The sequence below is a fragment of the Lynx rufus genome, unplaced genomic scaffold (genome assembly GCF_022079265.1).
Source record: "Lynx rufus isolate CCGP_SWC_20201006 ecotype Redwood Valley unplaced genomic scaffold, mLynRuf1.p SCAF_5, whole genome shotgun sequence".
Classification (NCBI taxonomy): Eukaryota; Metazoa; Chordata; class Mammalia; order Carnivora; family Felidae; genus Lynx; species Lynx rufus.
Genome location: NW_025814867.1, coordinates 30,349,416 through 30,367,762, shown reverse-complemented (window position 1 = coordinate 30,367,762; position 18,347 = coordinate 30,349,416). Strand labels below are relative to the sequence as shown.

Here is an 18,347-nt window from a genome sequence, read left to right as displayed (position 1 = left end):
AGGTTATTTGTGGTTCGCTTTGATCCCGAGGGGGAACCTGAAACTCTCACATTCCTGGCATAGCAGCCGCCTCCGGCGCGGGCCGACCCTGGGGCTGCGCGCTGGGGCCCGAGCGGCCAGAGCGTCGGCGCCACCGCCTAGAGCACACCTCCGCTGCCGAGCTGAGCTGAGCGGAGCTGGGCCGGGTCGTCGGGTCTGACTGCGCCAAGCACCCGGGGGCCGCAGCGGTAAGGAAGGCCGCTCGACCCTTCGGGGAGCGCTCGGGTCGGGAGAGACGCGTCCAGCCGAAGCCAGAGCCCCGGCGCAGCCCGCTCTTTTCTGGGAGCGGGAGCCCGGCGCTCTAAGCGTCCTCGGGATGCAGTGCGCCCTTTCCAGGAAGCCGCGGGGGCGACCCGGGACCATTCCTCGCTGAGGGCGCTCCGCAATGCGCCTGGGTCGGGGGCTCTAGCTGGCGCGGGGTCCCCTGGGGCTGGGGGAGGGGGCAGCTTCTGGGGAGAGCGGTGTCATGTGTTTTGGGCCGTGGGTTGGAGAGAGCGGCGCAGAAAAGGGCAGGAGACGCCGCTTAGAGTTCAAGTTGCAGGGCCCTGGGGCTGATCTGGTTGGTTAGGTGGGGATTACAGGTGTCTTTGCCCCCAACTAGTCCAAGAATTCCTCTTTGTCTTCCTTGGAAAATCCTCTCTGGAGCCACTGACTGGCTCTCACTTAGAAAGAATGCAGCCGGCCGTCCAGCCCGGTGACGTCAGCGTTGGAGCATTTGGAAAACAAAGAGGGCTCGGGAGGCTGGGAGGGAGGCGGACCCGCGACGCTTAAAGAACTCCGTGGGCCTCCGGCTACCCTCCCCTGCTCGCTCTAGATGCACCGGCGGCCTCCAGGTGTTCGTGGTCGGCTTGGAGTCTGGGTAGGGCGGGACTCTGGCTGGGGTGCAATCTGATTTAGGGACCATCGCTTGGGTTCCTTAGGCGAGCGTGAGCCCCGGCGAGAGCCGGAGTTACGTGCTTACTTAGGAAGGGGGTGGGGGTTCAGAGAACCAGCAGCGCTGGTGCAGCAAAGGTGCACGGCCTGGGTCGTGGTCGCAGATTTTAGTAAGGCCTCAGCTGAAGGGATGTGCATCTGAGGCGTCTGACGGGGACAGATTCGGATGAGAGGCCCCGGAGGTGTTCCCTGCTCCCAGGCACACCGTTGGCGGAGAGGAGACCAGGAATCTGTCCAGAAAGCTCTGCATTCCCCGGTCTTTCTCAGCAGGTTTCAGCCCAGACTGATTACTTTAGGAAATGCCCCGCAGATGAAACCTTGGGGCGAACTGATTCCAGTTTGTTTTGCCTCTGGTAACTCTGGAGTCTTGCATCTCCAGCCTCCTGTGTGTAGGGAGAAGGGGCCGCACGGTGGGGTGCCAAGAAGGATGGGTACAGAGATGTCTTCCAGACTCCACTCCCTCTCCTCATTTCTGGGCAGCCAAGAGGAAGGAGCGGATTGGGAATGGCTGCTCTGCCAACCTACCAAGCCCAAATAGCAGCAGGGCACTGGGGCTAGTTCTGTGGCGTAGGCGGGGCCACGTTCTGCCTGCTCCCCTCCCCCCATATACAAGGACCTATGGAGATGTGGTTTTGTTTGGTTTTCCCTGAATCTAGTTTGGAGGTTTGTGTTGGAGGAGGCTGTGGGAAGGAAGCCAGGTGAGGTGGGCGGTCTTCCAGGACATGAGCCACTGAGAGCCCAAGCTCAGAAGAGAATACCTTCCTCAGGAGATAGGATCTCCCTGCACTTGAGGCTTCCAGGCCCCAGCCCCAGGTCCCTGCAACCAAGAGCCTCTCCCTTGCTCGCTTCCGTCTCCAATTGGCTCAAATGGGTGTTACTGGTATCAAAATGCTGAGTGCCCATCCCCTATGTGGCATAGGACCGTTGAGGTCTTTTCCGATGTAGCAAGTGCGTGTGTCTGTGTGTAAGGGGGACGGTCATAAAATCAAAGACAGGGTGCTACCCTTTCTTTTTCCTGGAGCATCCATGCGGTTGCTGTCAGCACACAGACTGTGTGACTTACCCGCACACCTGGATGAGTGGCACCTTTTTGCCTCAGTTCACAAAACCATGGTCCTACTGTAGCTTCTCTTCTTTCATCCCATATTCAGCAAACCAGCATTTTTTCCTTTCTCCTGTTCACCTTGCAGAGTAACTGCCGAGGTCATCCCATGACAGGGAGGGCTCAGCATGGTAAAGGGTGGTGAGTTAACTGCTAAGACTAGGGCTTAGGCATGCAGCATTCTAGAGGGAGCTAGGGGCAGTTTGCCCAAGGCTTTTACTAGGCTGGACTTGTTCTTTACCACCTGCCAATAAACTGGGCCCCTGTCCATCCCTAGACTGGCCTGCTCAGTAGTTATGGCTGAACTACCCCTGCTCTGGAGTCTCTCATCAGCCTTTTCAATGGGAAGCAGACTGCAGGAGGCTGGGGTTCCTGTGTGATTGATTACCCACTAGGTTACTGTGTCTTTTTCTTTAGACATAGTAAAGATGCAGCTATGCCTCCATACTAAGTGTGAATATGATGGTATGGCAACCCTTTGCTAAGGATTCACAGCGTACCAGGAGCTCAGCAGCCATTGCCTCATTTAATTTTCAACTCCATGAGCAGGCATTATTCCTTACATTTTTCTGATGGAGAAACGGAGGCTCAGAGGTTAGGCAACTTGCCTTAATCAGTAGGCGGCAGCATTGGCAGTTGAACCCAGCCTTGCGTGACCCTCCATAGCCTTGCTCTTTGCCATTCTGCTTTGGGCCAGAGTGTAATGGAAAGTCCTCCTGTTCCTCTCCCAGGTACTCCCACTGATTGCTCTTCTTTCTCTTCTCTCGGGTGCCCTAGGGCCAGGTGCCACCGGCCACTGTTCAGGCAGGGGTGTGCAAGCCAAGGAAGCATGAGGACTCTGGAAGACTCCTCGGGGACAGTCCTGCACCGCCTCATCCAGGAGCAGCTGCGCTATGGCAACCTGACTGAGACACGCACACTGCTGGCCATCCAACAGCAGGCCCTGCGGGGTGGGGCTGGGGCTGGGAGCACAGGGAGCCCCCAGGCCTCCGTGGAGCTCTTGGCACCCGAGGACACTCAGGTGCTACAGCAGGCCACAAGGCAGGAGCCCCAGGGCCAGGAGCACCAGGGCGGTGAGACCCACCTGGCAGAGAACACCCTCTACCGGCTGTGCGCACAGCCCAGCAAGGGTGAGGAGCTACCCACCTATGAAGAAGCTAAAGCCCATTCGCAGTACTATGCGGCCCAGCAGGCAGGGCCCCGGCCACACGTAGGGGACCGGGATCCCCGAGGGGCCTCCGGAGGCAATCGGAGCCAGGATGAGGCGCTGCGGGAGCTGAGGCATGGGCACGTGCGCTCCCTGAGTGAACGGCTCCTGCAGCTGTCCCTGGAGAGGAACGGTGCCCGGGCCCCCAGCCACATGAGCTCCTCCCACAGCTTCCCGCAGCTGGCCCGCAATCAGCAGGGGCCCCCACCCAGAGGCCCTCCTGCTGAGGGCCCAGAGCCCCGTGGACCTCCGCCTCAGTACCCACACGTTGTGCTGGCTCATGAGACCGCCACTGCTGTCACCGACCCACGGTACCGCACCCGCGGGAGCCCACACTTCCAGCATGCTGAAGTCAGGTAACTGCCCACCCTGCTCTTTCAAGCTCTTGACCTTCTTCCAGTGTAGTTCTCCCCAGGGTGGAGAGCCTCCAGACAGCAGCACCTTGTGTCAGGGCTGGCCAGCCCCAGAGGAAGGCTGTTGATACCTGCCTCCTTTCCAAGAAGGAGGGGCTGATGCCTGGAGGAAAGTAGGACTTAGCCAAGGTCACATGAGAACTTAGTGGCATCTTTTGCTTTAATTCGGAGATGGATACCATTGTGTAATTAGCTGTAGCGGTCAAATAACTAAGGTTCCCAGAGGGTACAAGTTACAGCAGGGGGTTAAAGGTTAGGTTTTCAAAAGAACTTGCTAAAGACAAGGGTTGGGAATCATCGCCAAACTGTTTCCAAGCTAAGTGGCAAGAAAGTGGGACCTCCTTCTCTGGAGACTCTTAAGACCAAGTGGACAGTTTGCTTTCTGTGATTAATGGAGGGCATTCCTAACTGGAGGCAGGAAGGACCAGATGGCCTCCTTAAAGACCTCTCTGTGTCCTACACCAGGGCAGGAGCTGCCCTGTCACTACCATTCATTTCCTTTCATGTTTTCCCACATGCTCCAGGTGGCTGGAGCCTGTAGCAGGAGAGGACATGGGGTCCGGGCAAGCCCCTTTCTGTGGAGCCTTGGAAAGGGCTGCTGGGGGATGTAGAACTTGATTCTGAAGCCTTTAGAGGATGTGATTTGGCTTACTTCTTTAAGAAGGCCCCTCAGGCTGCATGTAGGGAATGGATTCTAAGGGGCAAGAATGGAAGCAGGAGACCAGGAGGAGGCAGAAAGCCCAGCTTGCAGAAATACTGGTTCCTAGAAATGAGGCTCTGTCCCAGGCTTCTGACTTGGCCCAGCACCTTCTGAGAAGCTGACACACACCCTTCATGTCACACACTCTGCATCTCCCCCGCCGATGGTGGTCCAGGAAACCCCTGAATCTGCAGACTCCTTTCCTCTGGAGCCTCAAGGTCGAAGTCTTGTTCTCTTCATTCTTGCTGAGTCTTCATTTAGTCACCCACTTTCCCACCGCTTGGTCTTTTCCTGGGATAGATGCCTTTCCTTGCTCTCGAGAAATGAGTGACGCCATGGTGTTGGTATGGGGGAAGTAGAGGACGGAACCCTATGGGTTTTCTCCAGCCTCCACCTCTCGCGTCCCCATCTTATCTCCTTTCTCAGGGCTTGGTCAGGGAGAGTTTCGGAAGCTGAGTCGTGGGTTTCTAGTTTTGGAGCAGCCTTATTGAGCCCTGTCAGGAAAAGATAATATCGTGGAAAGGAAGTAGACCGCAGGAGAACAAAAAAAGGGAGGGAGGGGGAGGGGCAACACGGGGAGGGGGGGCCGGAGAGCAAGTGTGAAGGGAAAGGAGACTATTCTTCCTCAGAGCTAAGTCATCCTCAAAGAATGCCAGTTGTGTCTGCCTAGCCCAGTGCAGGGGGAAGAAAGTTTGTGAAGCAACCCTGAGAATGCCACATTTAGCAGTGCAGGGAGAGTTTGGACATTCCAGTGGAGACCCTCTGCTCAGCTCTCACTAGGAGCTCTAGCTTAGGCAGTAAGAGAAGCAGATCTGCCCGTCCTTTCGTTTCAGCTGATCAGAGAAGGCTTAATCGTTGGGAACTAGGGGCTGGGACTTTTCTTTCAGCCTAGGGTCCTAAGAGGAGCCGGGGAGGAAGGGCATGAGTGCTGAGGGGATGGACCCAGAAGTGGAATTTAGCTCTCATGTAGCTTCTGGGGCCTGGAAAATTCCTGGTGTAACTGAGGAAGTCTGTTCTTTTATACCTGGAGTCACAAGGCCCCAGCAAGTCTCTGTGACCAGCTTCCACCCCCACCTCCACGGGGTTCTGAGGAGAATGCTGCACCATTGCTAGAGGCCAATAGAACATTGTCCCTAAACTCAGGGTATTGCGGTAGTCCAGAAGTGGCCCCATCTAGTGCGTGGGTTACATTTACTCTATGAAGACAATAGGCTGCAGTTGTCAGTAGGAGAGGTAGAGGATGCGCCACCATTGTGGATCATGTGCTGTAGGCCCAGCACTTGCCAGGCTTTGTGTTGCCTGGTGAGCCCCGTGAGGCTGGAGATCCTCACCCTCATGATTTAGTAGAGGCATGCTGGCACCGTGGGGATTTGAATGCCTGTTTTGTCAGACTTTGGAGCTCAGACTCTTACCCTGACATCTATCTCACCACTCTGCCCTTAGCCACAGTATTCTAAAAATGTTTCTGTGAAGGGTGATGGGACCCAAAATAGGAGGGAGAAAACGTGGATGTGCTACGCTGGCAGGTGCTAGTGTAAGAGGCTTATAACAGACAGAGGGGTAGCTGCTGAGGCTCAGCCACCAAGTGGCCCAGGGGCCTGGAAGACTGTGTGCTCAAGTCATGATTGACGTGGCCTCCAGACCCAAAAAGAACCTTGTGTGGATTAGAAAGGTCAAGTGTGCCTAGTTTAAGATGCCTTATTTAAGTACTGGTTGCTTACGAGGACCAGGACTACTCAGGCTGATCCCCAGGGCCTTGGCCACAGTAAGGCTGGGCATGAAATAAGCATCCTGATGTTAACCCCCTCTAGCCCCATTCCCTTGGCCCTTGAGGGTCTTAGGTAGACACTGTGTGGAAAAGGTCTCCTCCATTATGCCAGGAGGGCTGGGCCCACTCAGGGTTGCTCAGCGGTGGGAACCATGGGGGTCTATACAGTCTCTGAACACTGTCTCTTCTGTTCCCCAGGATCCTGCAGGCCCAGGTGCCCCCTGTGTTCCTCCAGCAACAACAGCAGTACCAGTACCTACAGCCGGCCCAGGAGCACCCCCTGCCACCACATCCAGCTGCTCTCAGCCATGGCACCCTAGGCTCCCTCAGTCCACCTGAAGTGGAGGGGCCAGCAAGCAGCCAGGCGTCCTCAGCCACCTCAGGCAGTGCCCACCTGGCCCAGATGGAGACTGTGCTGAGGGAGAATGCCAGGCTGCAGAGGGACAACGAGAGGCTGCAGAGGGAGCTGGAGAGCTCAGCAGAGAAGGCTGGCCGCATTGAGAAGGTAGGCCTTGCTGGGGCCTCAGAGGGGCGAGGGGGAGCTGGCCCCCACCCCCTCATGCTTCGTATGCCCTCCCTCGCCAACTCTAGACAGCTGGGGAGCAGCCGCAAGGCTGGCAGAGCAGGCCTGGAGTGTGAGCAGTTGCTGGCCAGTAGTGATTAGAAAGAGCCCATTCACCAGCTCCCTGCACACCCTTCCCCTGCACACACCCCCTCCTGCGGACACCTCCCACAGAGAGCCCTTTGTGTCCCCCACACAACAGTAAGTCTGTTCTAGGCTGGCCCCGGCCAAAAAGAAAGCCCCTCCTTTTGGAAAAAACGAGCTACTTATTAGAATCACAGGCCAGCTCGGAGCACGTGCAGAACCTGCCAGCAGCCAAGTGGGAGGGGCAGTGGGGGTAGGCTGGCCCTCTGCAGTGGATGGTGATGGCTAGAGGAGGAAATACTCCCAGGCAGAGGCAGTTCAGGCTGGGGTCTGGTGCCCTGTTCCTCAGTGAAGGTTTACCAGCTGTGCATTCAGCTTTGACAGGTGGCCTCAGGCCTCCTGTGACTGTCCTGTGGTGTCCGAGATAGCTCAAACCCCGGGACATGGCTGGAGTCTTTTTGTGCCCCCTCCTGGTCCACTGTGCTCAGATTCTCAGTAGGAACTGGACAAAAGTAAAATGCATCTTTCTGGATGTTGGGTGCAGGAAAGCTGTGTTAAGTCACTTGAGGCAGCCACTCCAAGAATACCCGGCCCTGGGTTCACTCAGCATCTGGACCTTGGCACAATTGATGGGACCCTCGCTTGCTGGTTCTAGTAGTCTGATTCATATCCGGAGTCCACAAGCTTCTGACCATCCTACTATAGCCACCTGGATTTTTTGCTGTTGCTTTTTATTCTCTCCTCTCTCACCCTTCCTGATGGAGAGTAGCAGAGCAGCCTGGGCCTGTGGAGGGGACCTTGATTGCTACCCATTCGCAGGGATCTCTCCCCTTCCTTCAGCTCTTCTGTCTGCCTCTTTCTTGCAGCTGGAAAGTGAAATCCAGCGGCTTTCTGAGGCCCACGAGAGCCTGACCAGAGCCTCTTCCAAGCGGGAGGCCCTGGAGAAGACCATGCGGAACAAAATGGACAGTGAAATGAGGAGGCTGCAGGACTTCAACAGGGATCTCAGAGGTGAGGGAGGTCACCCAGGTAGAGGGGGTGGGGAGCGTCTCTGGAGGGCTTGATCCCTCTGTTCCAGGGAGACATTCAGAATCTCTGCTGTCTGCAAAAATAAGTGTAAATTGGCTTAGAGGGAACCAGGCTGCAACTCGTAGGGGGCCACCTGGACAGAAGGATGCTTGTCTCTCTTCTATGCCTTGGAGCCTCTTGTGGGGCCCCCATCTATGTGGCTCAGTGCTCTCTCCTCATTAGGCCCTCAGCACGCCGGGGGGCTTCCCTATCAGCCCATCCCCGGTTTGGACAGCGCAGCCCCACAGACAGGACCCCAAGGGACACCCGGGCAGGTAGTTTCACCTGATACTCAAACATCTTTCCTGAAAATGTTTTTTCCTTCATTTGAAACAGAGAGATTGGAATCTGCAAACCGCCGCCTGGCGACCAAGACACAGGAGGCCCAGGCAGGCAGTCAGGACATGGTGGCCAAGCTGCTTGCTCAAAGTGAGTAGGGGTCACATGCAGATGCCTGGACAGATGTGTGGGTGGCGAGACCACAGCAGTGACTGTGGACAGGGAGGATTGGCCCTCCTGCTTATGAAAGCAATGCTTTGAGCATAGGATTACTAGATGCCTACTATGCACCCAGCACTGGACTGGACTGGCTGGGAGGGGTGGCCTCCAAAGAATAAGATCTGGTTCCATATTTATTGGAGAGATCAGTGGATACAAGAGGGACAGCTGGGGTGCAGTGATTTGCTGAGCTGTGGTGCTGTGTCAGTACAGTACAGTATCCTGCAGGATTGAAGGTGTAGGGAGCAGTGGGGGAGGCAGATCGCCCTGGAGGCAAGTAAGAAGAGAGAGAAGGAATGTGAGTTTCCCCAGGAAGTTCCAGACAGCAGAAAGGTTGGGGGTGCCTGGTTGGAATGTGAGAAGCTGGGGTGCATGATGCAACTGGGCCATAACAAGGTGTCCAAGTGGAGGTACCTGCAGATGACCAAAAATGGGTTCCTCGAGCTTAACCAACAGGTGCAGTCTAAGGAAGGGGTTTGGGAAGCTACTCTAATGGGTGGTGGAAGGCTTCTTGAAGAGAGTGGATGAGTTCACCATTGACTAGCCTATTCAATCAGTGATTTATTTGTTCCTTAGGAGAACCATGCTAAGCACCTATCATGTATCTGGCAGAGGGTGGGAGCAGGCCCTGGAAGGTACAGTGGCAGGAAAGTCAAGAGAGAGGGGTTGAGCTTGAGAAAGGAGCAGGGCCTTCTAACCACAGATTCAAGGGAACAAGGGTGTCCATGGCCCTGGAGATTAGTGACTGAGAAGTCAACACTGGCCTGAAAGAGAGGCTCTGGGAATGGCACGGGAACGGCTCAGGTGGAGGTGCCTGGAGTGGGAGAGACAAAGGAAGCCCTGAACACCTGGAAGAAGCTCTAGCAATCCGAAGTTCCTATTGTGCTATTGTGCATTTGCAGAGAAATGGAATGGGGGTGGCTGGTGTCCCGGGTGAGGGTGGCTTTGAGGAAGCCTACTGTGTGTGTGAATGGCCTGGATAGTAGGGGGTGTCCAGAAATGGAGAAATGGCTTGAGGACTGAGCTCTGGCTGGCAGCACCTCCCTCCTCAAGGAGGGCTCAGAGCCCTGGCCGGGGCTGCCCTGGACAGCGAATGGGAGAACAGGACACTGACCGGATTGGGGGGTGGGGGTGGGCAGGAAGTAGGATAGGCTGTACTGAGCAGATTGAGGTGGCAATGGAGGTGATGATGCTGGGGGAGGGCGGGAAAGGAACAGCCCTTCGTGTAGCCCTTGGGAGCTTGGGCGGAGGGGTTGCTGGCTGTTGGCAGAATGGGGGCCTCCTGCAGGAGGGCAGGCTTTGGGGGCGCGGCGCCACAGAAAGGAGGTAGCAAGGCAGGTTTCTGGGAGCCGGCAGAAGAGGGGCGGGGGGAGGGGAGGAGGCCGGCCCGGAGGCGTTTCCGCTCCCCAGAGTGCAAGCGCCAGGCTGTTCTTGGCTCCTCGCTGGAGCCATTAATCTCGCAGCCGCGGGTGACCTGGATGCCTGGCATTCCAGAGCCGGGCTGTTCCGCTCTGGGCCCGCCCCCCGCCGCCGCTCCCTCTGGGACAAAGGGAGAAGGCCTGAGCCGGTGGGGGCCAAGCCCGTAGCTTTCTCCCGGGCTGAAGGCGCAACACCCCCCCCCCCCCCCCCACCGCGCACCACCACCACCGCGCAGCTCGCTCTGCCTTCCTGCGCGCCCTTGGCACCCTCCCATTCTCCCGGCTCCTTCCACCCAGGCCCAGGGGCTCTCCTCCCCAAACAGTTTCATCCTGGTGGCTGAGGGTGGCCAAGGCTGAGGCCTCTTCAGCCCCTGCCAGGGCCTTAGAGGTTGTGCAAGGCAGCAGGAAGCTGTCAGAAACAGAAGACTAGGTCCCCCCACTCCACCCCACGGGCTGAGGAAAGCCAAGCAGCTTTTCCTTGTTCCTTGATACCTATGGAGAAAACACAAAACTCCAGGGAAAATGTCTCTAGTTGACCTTTTTTTCTGGGGTCAGTCAACAACTAGGAGGAAAGCGTGATTATTGTCACCAATGCCACCCGCTTTTCATACAGACAGATCTGGCTGCTCTGGTCTGTGTCTCCCTGGGGATCTGGCTTTGAGTCCTGAGGCCTCACTTTCCGAGCTCTGTCCCTGTTAGACATTTGCTTCTTGCTGGAGACTCGGGTTCTGGGGTTCTAAGATGGGGCAGCCATGGTCAGACTGGGATGAGAGGCTGCTGCCCATAAGCTCTGTGAGCTGTAGGCTCCGTGAACACATGCAGACGGGGTCATTGTTTCTAGGCCCAAATCCCCAGTCTCCTCTCTCTGCCAGCCCCTCCACCACACTCAGGAGATGCCAAGTCAACAGTCAACCCACTGTGGATGCCTCCACTTCAGTATTATTGAGTTTCCTCATCTTTTTTCTCCACACCAAAGAGTGAGGCCAGCCTGGGCCCAGCCTTCAAAAATCCGGAGTGAGTCAGAGCTGACCTGGGTTGACTGTGCCCTTCTCCTGCTTCAGGGCCCTGAGTAAATGAGTCCTCCCTCTGCCTACCCAGGTCCTCAGCCTTAACTCTTCTACTCCAGAACCTGTATTGTCCGTTGTGATAGGTATTTATCCACATGTGGCCCAAAGATTAGAATTAATTCAGATTGAATAAAAAGAAGAATTTCAGTTCCTTCCCCACACTTCAAGTGCTCAATAGCCATGAGTATCTAGTGACGACTCTACAGGTCAGCACAGTATAGAACAGGTTTATTACAGCAGAAAATTCCACTGTACTGTGACAGTGCTGCTCTAGGGACAGTGCCTTTGAGTTCATCAGGCAGGCCCTGGAGCCCACCCCCTTCTACTCTCCAGTAAGGCAGGCAGCCCACACACTCTCTGGGGGGCTAGCCTGGACTCCCAACGGGCAGGTGCATGGAAGGTAGACTTAAGCCTAGAGTATCAGCTGGAAGACTGCGTGGTCTGGCTTGGGCCTTGCTTGGCCCTGCAATGCGGTGTGGGTCTCTGAGCAGAGTTCTCTTGGGGAAGGAACAAAGATGATTTAAAAGTCAGCTTAGCTAGGACTTCAGCCACAAATCTTTGGACCATAGTCATTTTTATTGTGTCACAAAGGTTGCATTTCTTTATAAGCCTGGTCACCTACCCTCTCAGTGGTCCCCCAGACCAGGGAAGGAAATGCAGCACTATTCTGGGGAGCCCTGGGTCCGCAGAATGTGTCCTGGAGCTCACTCTGGGAGGCCTGTGGATATGAGGGGCACCCCACCACAGCCAGAGCAGCCTGGTCCTTTGGAGGCCAGGTTGACTTGGGTCCCCGCTTTAGCAGCACCATTCACCTGTGTTTCTTCCCCAATATGTTGGGGGTCACACATCCTACCTCGAGGGACCATTATCAAAGGCTATTATACAAAGATGTGTAAGTAAGTGCCTGGCTCATGGTGCAACCAGTGATGCTTCTTCTCTTCCCTGTTCCTTCATTCTTTCACTTGAATGATGGCCATGTCACAGTCCACCTGAGCCTTCTCATCTGGAAATAGGCATCACACTTCCTATCTGGCCAGTCTCTAGCGTCATTGTGCGAAATTGTGAATGTGGTCTGGAAATGGTGACACCTGGCACAAGTGGACAGTGTTTGGGGCTGCCCATGTCCCAGTAGAGAGGCAGCACAGCCCAGTTATTACTGCAAGGGCCCTGGTCCAGTGCTGTCATTTATTTGTGACTTAACCTGTTCCTCCTGCATAAAATGGTAATGGAAATACTGGCACCTAACTCCTAGGGTCGTTGAGGCCCAGCATGTGGTAGGCGCCCAGTGGGACGAGCTAGGGCGGTTGCCATCACAGACTGAGCCCCACACCTCCCTGCAGGCTATGAGCAGCAGCAAGAGCAGGAGAAGCTGGAGCGGGAGATGGCCCTGCTGCGCGGCGCCATCGAGGACCAGCGGCGGCGTGCAGAGCTGCTGGAGCAGGCTCTGAGCAACGCGCAGGGCCGGGCCGCACGAGCCGAGGAGGAGCTGCGCAAGAAGCAGGCCTACGTGGAGAAGGTGGAGCGGCTGCAGCAGGCCCTGGGGCAGCTGCAGGCGGCCTGTGAGAAGCGGGAGCTGCTGGAGCTACGTCTGCGGACGCGCCTAGAGCAGGAACTCAAGGCCCTGCGTGCGCAGCAGGTGAGCTTAGAGACCTGTGGTGGCGGCAGAGGGAGGGCAGTATCTGAGGAGGCCGGTTCTGAAGGCCCAGGAGCCCCTGCCGAGATCCAGGTGGAGGCCTCCTTGGAAAGCGGGGGTGATCTGTGTTCCTTGCCCCAGCTCCTGCCAGCCACCTTAGCGGAGGCTTTACCTCTTGGCCAGGTGCTGGTCTTGGGGACTCAAGACCTGGGCTTCTGTGCTCCACAGCAGCAGGGGTTGGCATCCTTGGTCTCTAGAGAAAGTAGCTCAGGAGCCTTGATGTGGAAGACTAGCCAGCTCTTACAGGTCTCCCCAAGATGAAGAGGGCAGATGGTGACCCAGATCCTGAGTCTTTATGCTCGCTTTGGGCTGTGTTACTAACCCTGGTGTTTACAAACCAGATAGAGTTCTGTCTCCACTCCCAACCTTACCCTTCACACAGAGGTAGGGTGACCAAATGTCCAGGACTGCCCAGGTGGGTCCTAATTTACACCAGTTGTCGCAGTGTAATTATTAAGAGTACCCGTTTCCAGTTTGGAGGATACTTTCCGTGGTCCCCTATGCAAGGCAGGCCTGATCTTCCTATACCCTTGGCCACAGGGGTGTGGGGAACCGTAGCACCTGCTTCATCTTTGGTGGCCGCAGGGTGCCGGGGTGGGTGTGCCGGGAAGGGCAGAGCAAACCCGTGCATAGGTGAGAGTCCTCCTGTGGGCGAGGACCAGTGGCTGCCACGCCCCAGCCTCCGCCCTTGACCACAGTGCTCCCTTCTCCACAGAGACAGGCAGGCACCCCCACAGGTGGCAATGGCAGTGGTGGGTCCCCGGAGCTCAGCGCCCGGCGGCTGTCGGAGCAACTGCGGGAGAAAGAGGAGCAGATCCTGGCACTGGAGGCTGATATGACCAAGTGGGAGCAGAAGTATTTGGAGGAGCGCGCCATGAGGCAGTTTGCCATGGACGCGGCTGCCACAGCTGCCGCCCAGCGTGACACCACTCTCATCCGACACTCCCCCCAGCCTTCGCCCAGCAGCAGCTTCAACGAGGGCCTGCTCACCGGCGGCCACAGGCATCAGGAGATGGAAAGCAGGTTGGGTCTTGGAGGCCACCGGGGGTGGGGGTGGGGGTGGCCCTGTCCAACCCCTGCCATGCCCTTAATCCCTGATAAACACTCCTCTCCCCATGAATGAGGCTCAGCAGTCTCATGCTTCTGGGCTGATTCCTGTGTGTTTGGCTCACCAGGCACCACACACATGTTCTCTCCCAGAGACTCCTTGGTCTGCCCGGGAGACCTTGGCTATGGAGGTACTGGATGCCATCCAAGGCCCTGGCCTCTATCTGCTCCCCCCTCCCCCAGGAAAGCAGAGAATAAGACTTTCCAAGTGAATCCACACCATGTACCACCCCAGAAGGAATGTGGACTGGGTCCCTGCCTTGGGGATAGCTAGTATTTTCTCTCCAAAAAAGATCTCAGAGGCCCTACAAGATTTCTGTTCAACCTATGTCTGACTCAAAAGCACAAGCACATCAACTGAGCCCATTTGATGGTCAGCAGCTCTGGGGTATTGCCCCGCGGGAGAGGGATTGTGCCATTGCTATCATCAGATGAATCCAACCCACCCCTTGACCTGCCTTTGCTGGCATAGGAAGGGCCCAGTGTCTCATGTGCTGGAGGTTTTCAGGGCTTCAGATTTCAGAACTGTGATGGCATTTCTAAACCCCACCCCCCACCCCTGGGGACAAGGACAAGAGAATACATCCTGGCTCCTCAGTGGGGAGGGCTTTTTGTCCAACTTTTATGAGGTGGAGGCCGCTGGATCTGTAGGTCTGACCATGTGAACGTGGCCTCTCACCCCTCAGGTTGAAGGTGCTCCATGCCCAGATCCTGGAGAAGGATGCAGTGATCAAGGTCCTTCAGCAGCGCTCCAGGAAAGACCCTGGAAAGGCCACCCAGGGCTCCCTGAGGCCCGCCAAGTCCGTGCCATCTGTCTTCGTGGCTGCAGCGGCAGGGAACCAGGGCTGGCAAGGTCTCTCTTCTAGTGAGCGGCAAGTGGACGCCCCTGCCCGGCTGGCTATAGGTGAGACGAAGCAGGTGGGGAGCACAGGTAGAAGAGTAGGTTGCTTTCAGGCCTTTGCTCCCAGAACTGAGGCTCAGAGGAGCCAGGGTTTCCTGACCCCTTGCCCAGGGGAGCCAGCTTACTGTCTGGCTCCAGTAACCACAGCTACGGCCACAGCTATCCTGCTGGTGTGAAGAGGCATGCTGTAGTCCCCATCCCCATAAATTCCATCACCGTGGATCCTGGCCACTTGCCATCTAAGCAAAAATAGGGCTTCCTGTGCAGATGTACCTTCCAGGCCAGCTCTTCCACTTCTTCATCTGAGCAGATGCCACAGAAATTCAAGAGTCCCTGATGCTTCTAAGATTTCATCTGCAAAGAAGGGTTCTGCTACTTAAAATGTTTGGAAACCAATGCAACTGATAGTTATCCCCATTTGGAAATGGGAGCATTTAATCTTAATCGAAGTTCTTACAAATCAAGAGCAACCCATACCACCTCGCGCCCCCAGTTGGTACAGTTAACTTCAGGTGTTCTTCATGGGGTGGGGCTACAACTCGTGGGCAAGGCAGTAACTCTCAACCTCCTTCCTCTCCAGCAGACAGGGCCCCTGAGGAGGAGCCAGTAGCCACAGCTCCCCTCCCTGCCCATGCCAAACACGGGAGCAGAGATGGGAGTACCCAGACCGATGGTCCCCCGGACAGTGCTGCCGCTTGCCTGGAGCCCGACAGCCTCCTGGGGTACAGCGGTGGCCAGAGGACAGCCTCACTGGGTAAGTCCCTCTTCCCTGGGCTTCTGTGCCAGGCAGGGCTGAGGGCGCACTGGGGTGTGAACTGGAGCACCAGGCCCTTTTTTCCCAGACCCCTCGGGCTCGTGGACCGCTCTGCAGGGGGAGCAGTGCACAATGATAGGCCGGCAGGGTGAATGTGAGGGCTGGTTGGATGTGTGAATAGAGGAACTGAAAAACCCCGATCACAGACAGATCCTGAGTTCAGAAAGAAAGCGCCTGTGTGGGGGGCACTTTGCCTCCTCTTTCGTAGTCTTCCTTACATATTTCATTACCAATCTAAATATCTAAGGTCATGGAGCTTGGCGAGTTACCTGACAACAATCTCAGGGTAGAAGAGTTTATTTAAAAAGAGTCCAAGACAGAGACATTTGAGAAGATGCCTTTTCAATTTTTTGCTTCCCTTTCACATTAGCCCTTGCATGCTTGCCTGTGCCTTGCCATCTCAGAAAACCACAGGCACAAAAAGAATGCTGCAGCCTCCTTCCCTGGGCCCCCCTCCCTCCGAGCCTCCAGGCAGTTTAAAGTTAGAAACAAATGTCATTGGACACTGATAGTCTGGATGGAGAGCTGGCGTGGGGGGTGGGGGCTGAGCCTTGTGCTTGGTTGGCCAAGTTAGAAGCACCTGGGCAGTTGAGGGGGGGAAAGTTGGTGAAGAAGGATCCTATCTTAAAAATGGGCGAGGATTTAGTGGTGCCTGGATGGTTCAGTCGGTTAAGCATCTGACTTGGTTTCAGCTCAGGTCATGATCTTACATTTTGTGAGTTTGAGCCCCACATCGGGCTCTGTGCTAACAGCGGAGCCTGCTTGGGATACTGTGTCTCCTTCTCTCTTTGCCCCTCCCTGGCTCTGTCTGAAAATAAATAAAATTAAATTAAAATGAATGAACGAATGAATAAATAAATAATTTTTAAAATGGGTCAGGATTTAAAAGAACAATCTTGTAACGCTCGCTGGCATTTGCCTGTGCTCTTGTCTCTCTCCAGACTCTGTCGCTACATCCAGAGTCCAGGACTTGTCGGACATGGTGGAGATACTGATCTGAAGGAGGTCGTGCTTGGGGACTCCGAACCATTCCCTGTCTCCTGCCCTCTGCCGCTGTCAGCCATTCCAGCAGCCCCTCCAACTGCTGCTGCCCCACTTTCCCCAACCAGGCACTCATTCCCATTGACCGTCTGGTGCCCGGGGCTTAGGAAGGATACTTGTAGGGGTGAGGGGAGCTGTGAGAGCACCTGCACCCAGAAGACCCTGCTTCTCAGCCCCACATCCCTCCTGGGCCCATGCAGAATGAAGATTCCCAGGCTTACTGTTGGGGTAGCAACTGGAAGCCCAGAAGGGAGCTGAGCCCTCTCTGGACCCCCAGTTGGCACTCAGGCAGGGAGGGAGGGGATATCTTGGTGTGAGGGGCTGGTTGCCCCTGGACACCAGTAATAGGTCAGCTCTGCTGTTCCCCTGTGGCTGAGTGTGGTCCCTGCCAACCTCATCTGCTCCTCAGCTCCTCATTGCCCTCTTGAAATCACGGAGACTTGGCATCTTTTGGGGACTATTGAGGGTGTTAATCCTGCAGAAGCTACAGCCTTGCCCCCTCACTCAGAGTGGGGAGGGGCCGTTTGAGTGGACTGGGATAAGCTGTGCAGATTGTATATATTCCCCTTTCTTGTGGAACAGAAGATTGAAGTGTGCCGCTTCAGATCTGTCCCCTCTCTGTTCCCCTGTCCCTGCTGCCACGGTTCCTGTAATTGCCAACCAGCCTCCCAGCTCTCTCCCCTTCTCAAGTTCTTGGCCCATGGATTTTGATACTGGTTGATCCACATGATATTGCTGTCTTTTCTTCCACCTTAAGCCCTGTTTTAAATGCCCATGGACCCCTGTCACCAGCCTCTTGAAATGGCTCTACAGCTCCTGTCCCTGGGACGTCCTGTCAGTTTGGTTATGAACCCTGAGCCAGATGAAATGAGCCGTGGGGGCCTTCCCAGCTCTAATTCTCTTGACGGAAACTGGAGAAGTTGCCTTGTTCTCATCAGTCTTTGTTCCCACCTGGAGGGATTGGGAGTGGGAGTATGCTGGTGAAAACTAGTCAGTGAGCTACAAATGTGACTCACATCGTCTTCTGAATGGAGCCCCCGTCACAAAATGGCAGTCGTGAGGCTGGCTCCTCAAGCTACCGGTGAGCAGCGCCCTGAAAAGCAGGGCCAATGCTTTGGAATTAGAGCAAAGCATCCACATAACAGCCTGCCAGCAGCAGTGACTTTGACTTCTGGTCTTACAGAGTCCCCTAGCTCAGCCCCAGGACCCATTGGTGGGTTTTAGTAGTTTGTCTTGACTGTTTTTAGTTCTCCTTGAATCTCTGTTTTTTTCCTTTACTGTTTTTAGGTTCGGTATGTGTCCTTTCATTCCCATGATTCCTCAAGTTTCCTTTTTAAACATTTGCATTTGCTGGACAATTGCATATTTTTTTACATCCCCCTACCCTTCTTTAAAGCTGAAAAATACATTTGGTTCATGTGCATTGTTTACAAAGCAAAAAGAAAAAAAGAGAAAAAAAGGCAAAAAAATATTGTGAAAGAAAAAAAAAACAACTTAATATATTTTGGATTAATATTTGGTATTTCTTTTAAAGTATTTTTTGTGCTGTGAACATTTTCTGCCAAAGACCATGATGTGTGTCTGTATGTTTAAGTTATCGTAAATATTTAAAATGTAAACATGGCTGTTTTGTTATGCCACCCTGTACCAGGATTGCTGCTGCATTCCACTGGGTATAACAGTATTTTAATAAAAAAAAAATAATAATAATTAAAAGTGGTGTCTTAGCCCAAGTGAGAGGCTACATTGGGACAGAAAGAGGGAAAGTAAAGGGTTGAGGATTTGGTGGGCCACCCATGCACTCTTGGCACTGAACGGAACCCCCACTGCTACTCCCCCTCCCCATATTCCTGAGGGTCTTGGTTCTTAAATATTTGACCATATCCACAAATGGCAGTTCAGGCTTGTTGCTGTTTCTCGAACACAAGGAGT

At 55.2% G+C, this 18,347-nt stretch overlaps 1 protein-coding gene across 3 annotated transcripts; it reads left to right on the top strand.

The window, feature by feature from the left end:
* Positions 1 to 143: 143 nt before the first annotated feature.
* Positions 144 to 18,091, top strand: AMOTL2 (angiomotin like 2). 3 transcript variants are annotated; one of them, XM_047099811.1, is made up of 10 exons: positions 144 to 227; positions 2,852 to 3,637; positions 6,361 to 6,667; positions 7,675 to 7,819; positions 8,213 to 8,305; positions 12,200 to 12,495; positions 13,268 to 13,575; positions 14,346 to 14,563; positions 15,141 to 15,314; positions 16,316 to 18,091. In XM_047099811.1, exons 2-10 carry the CDS (start codon positions 2,904 to 2,906, stop codon positions 16,372 to 16,374), a joined length of 2,334 nt encoding a protein of 777 aa, XP_046955767.1. In that variant the 5' UTR covers positions 144 to 227; positions 2,852 to 2,903; the 3' UTR covers positions 16,375 to 18,091. The 3 variants fall into 3 exon arrangements, with proteins under 3 accessions (XP_046955767.1, XP_046955768.1, XP_046955766.1); XM_047099812.1 differs by lacking the exon at positions 144 to 227 and adding an exon at positions 669 to 898 and having other exon boundaries at positions 15,144 to 15,314; XM_047099810.1 differs by lacking the exon at positions 144 to 227 and adding an exon at positions 669 to 898.
* The last annotated feature ends 256 nt before the right edge of the window (positions 18,092 to 18,347 follow it).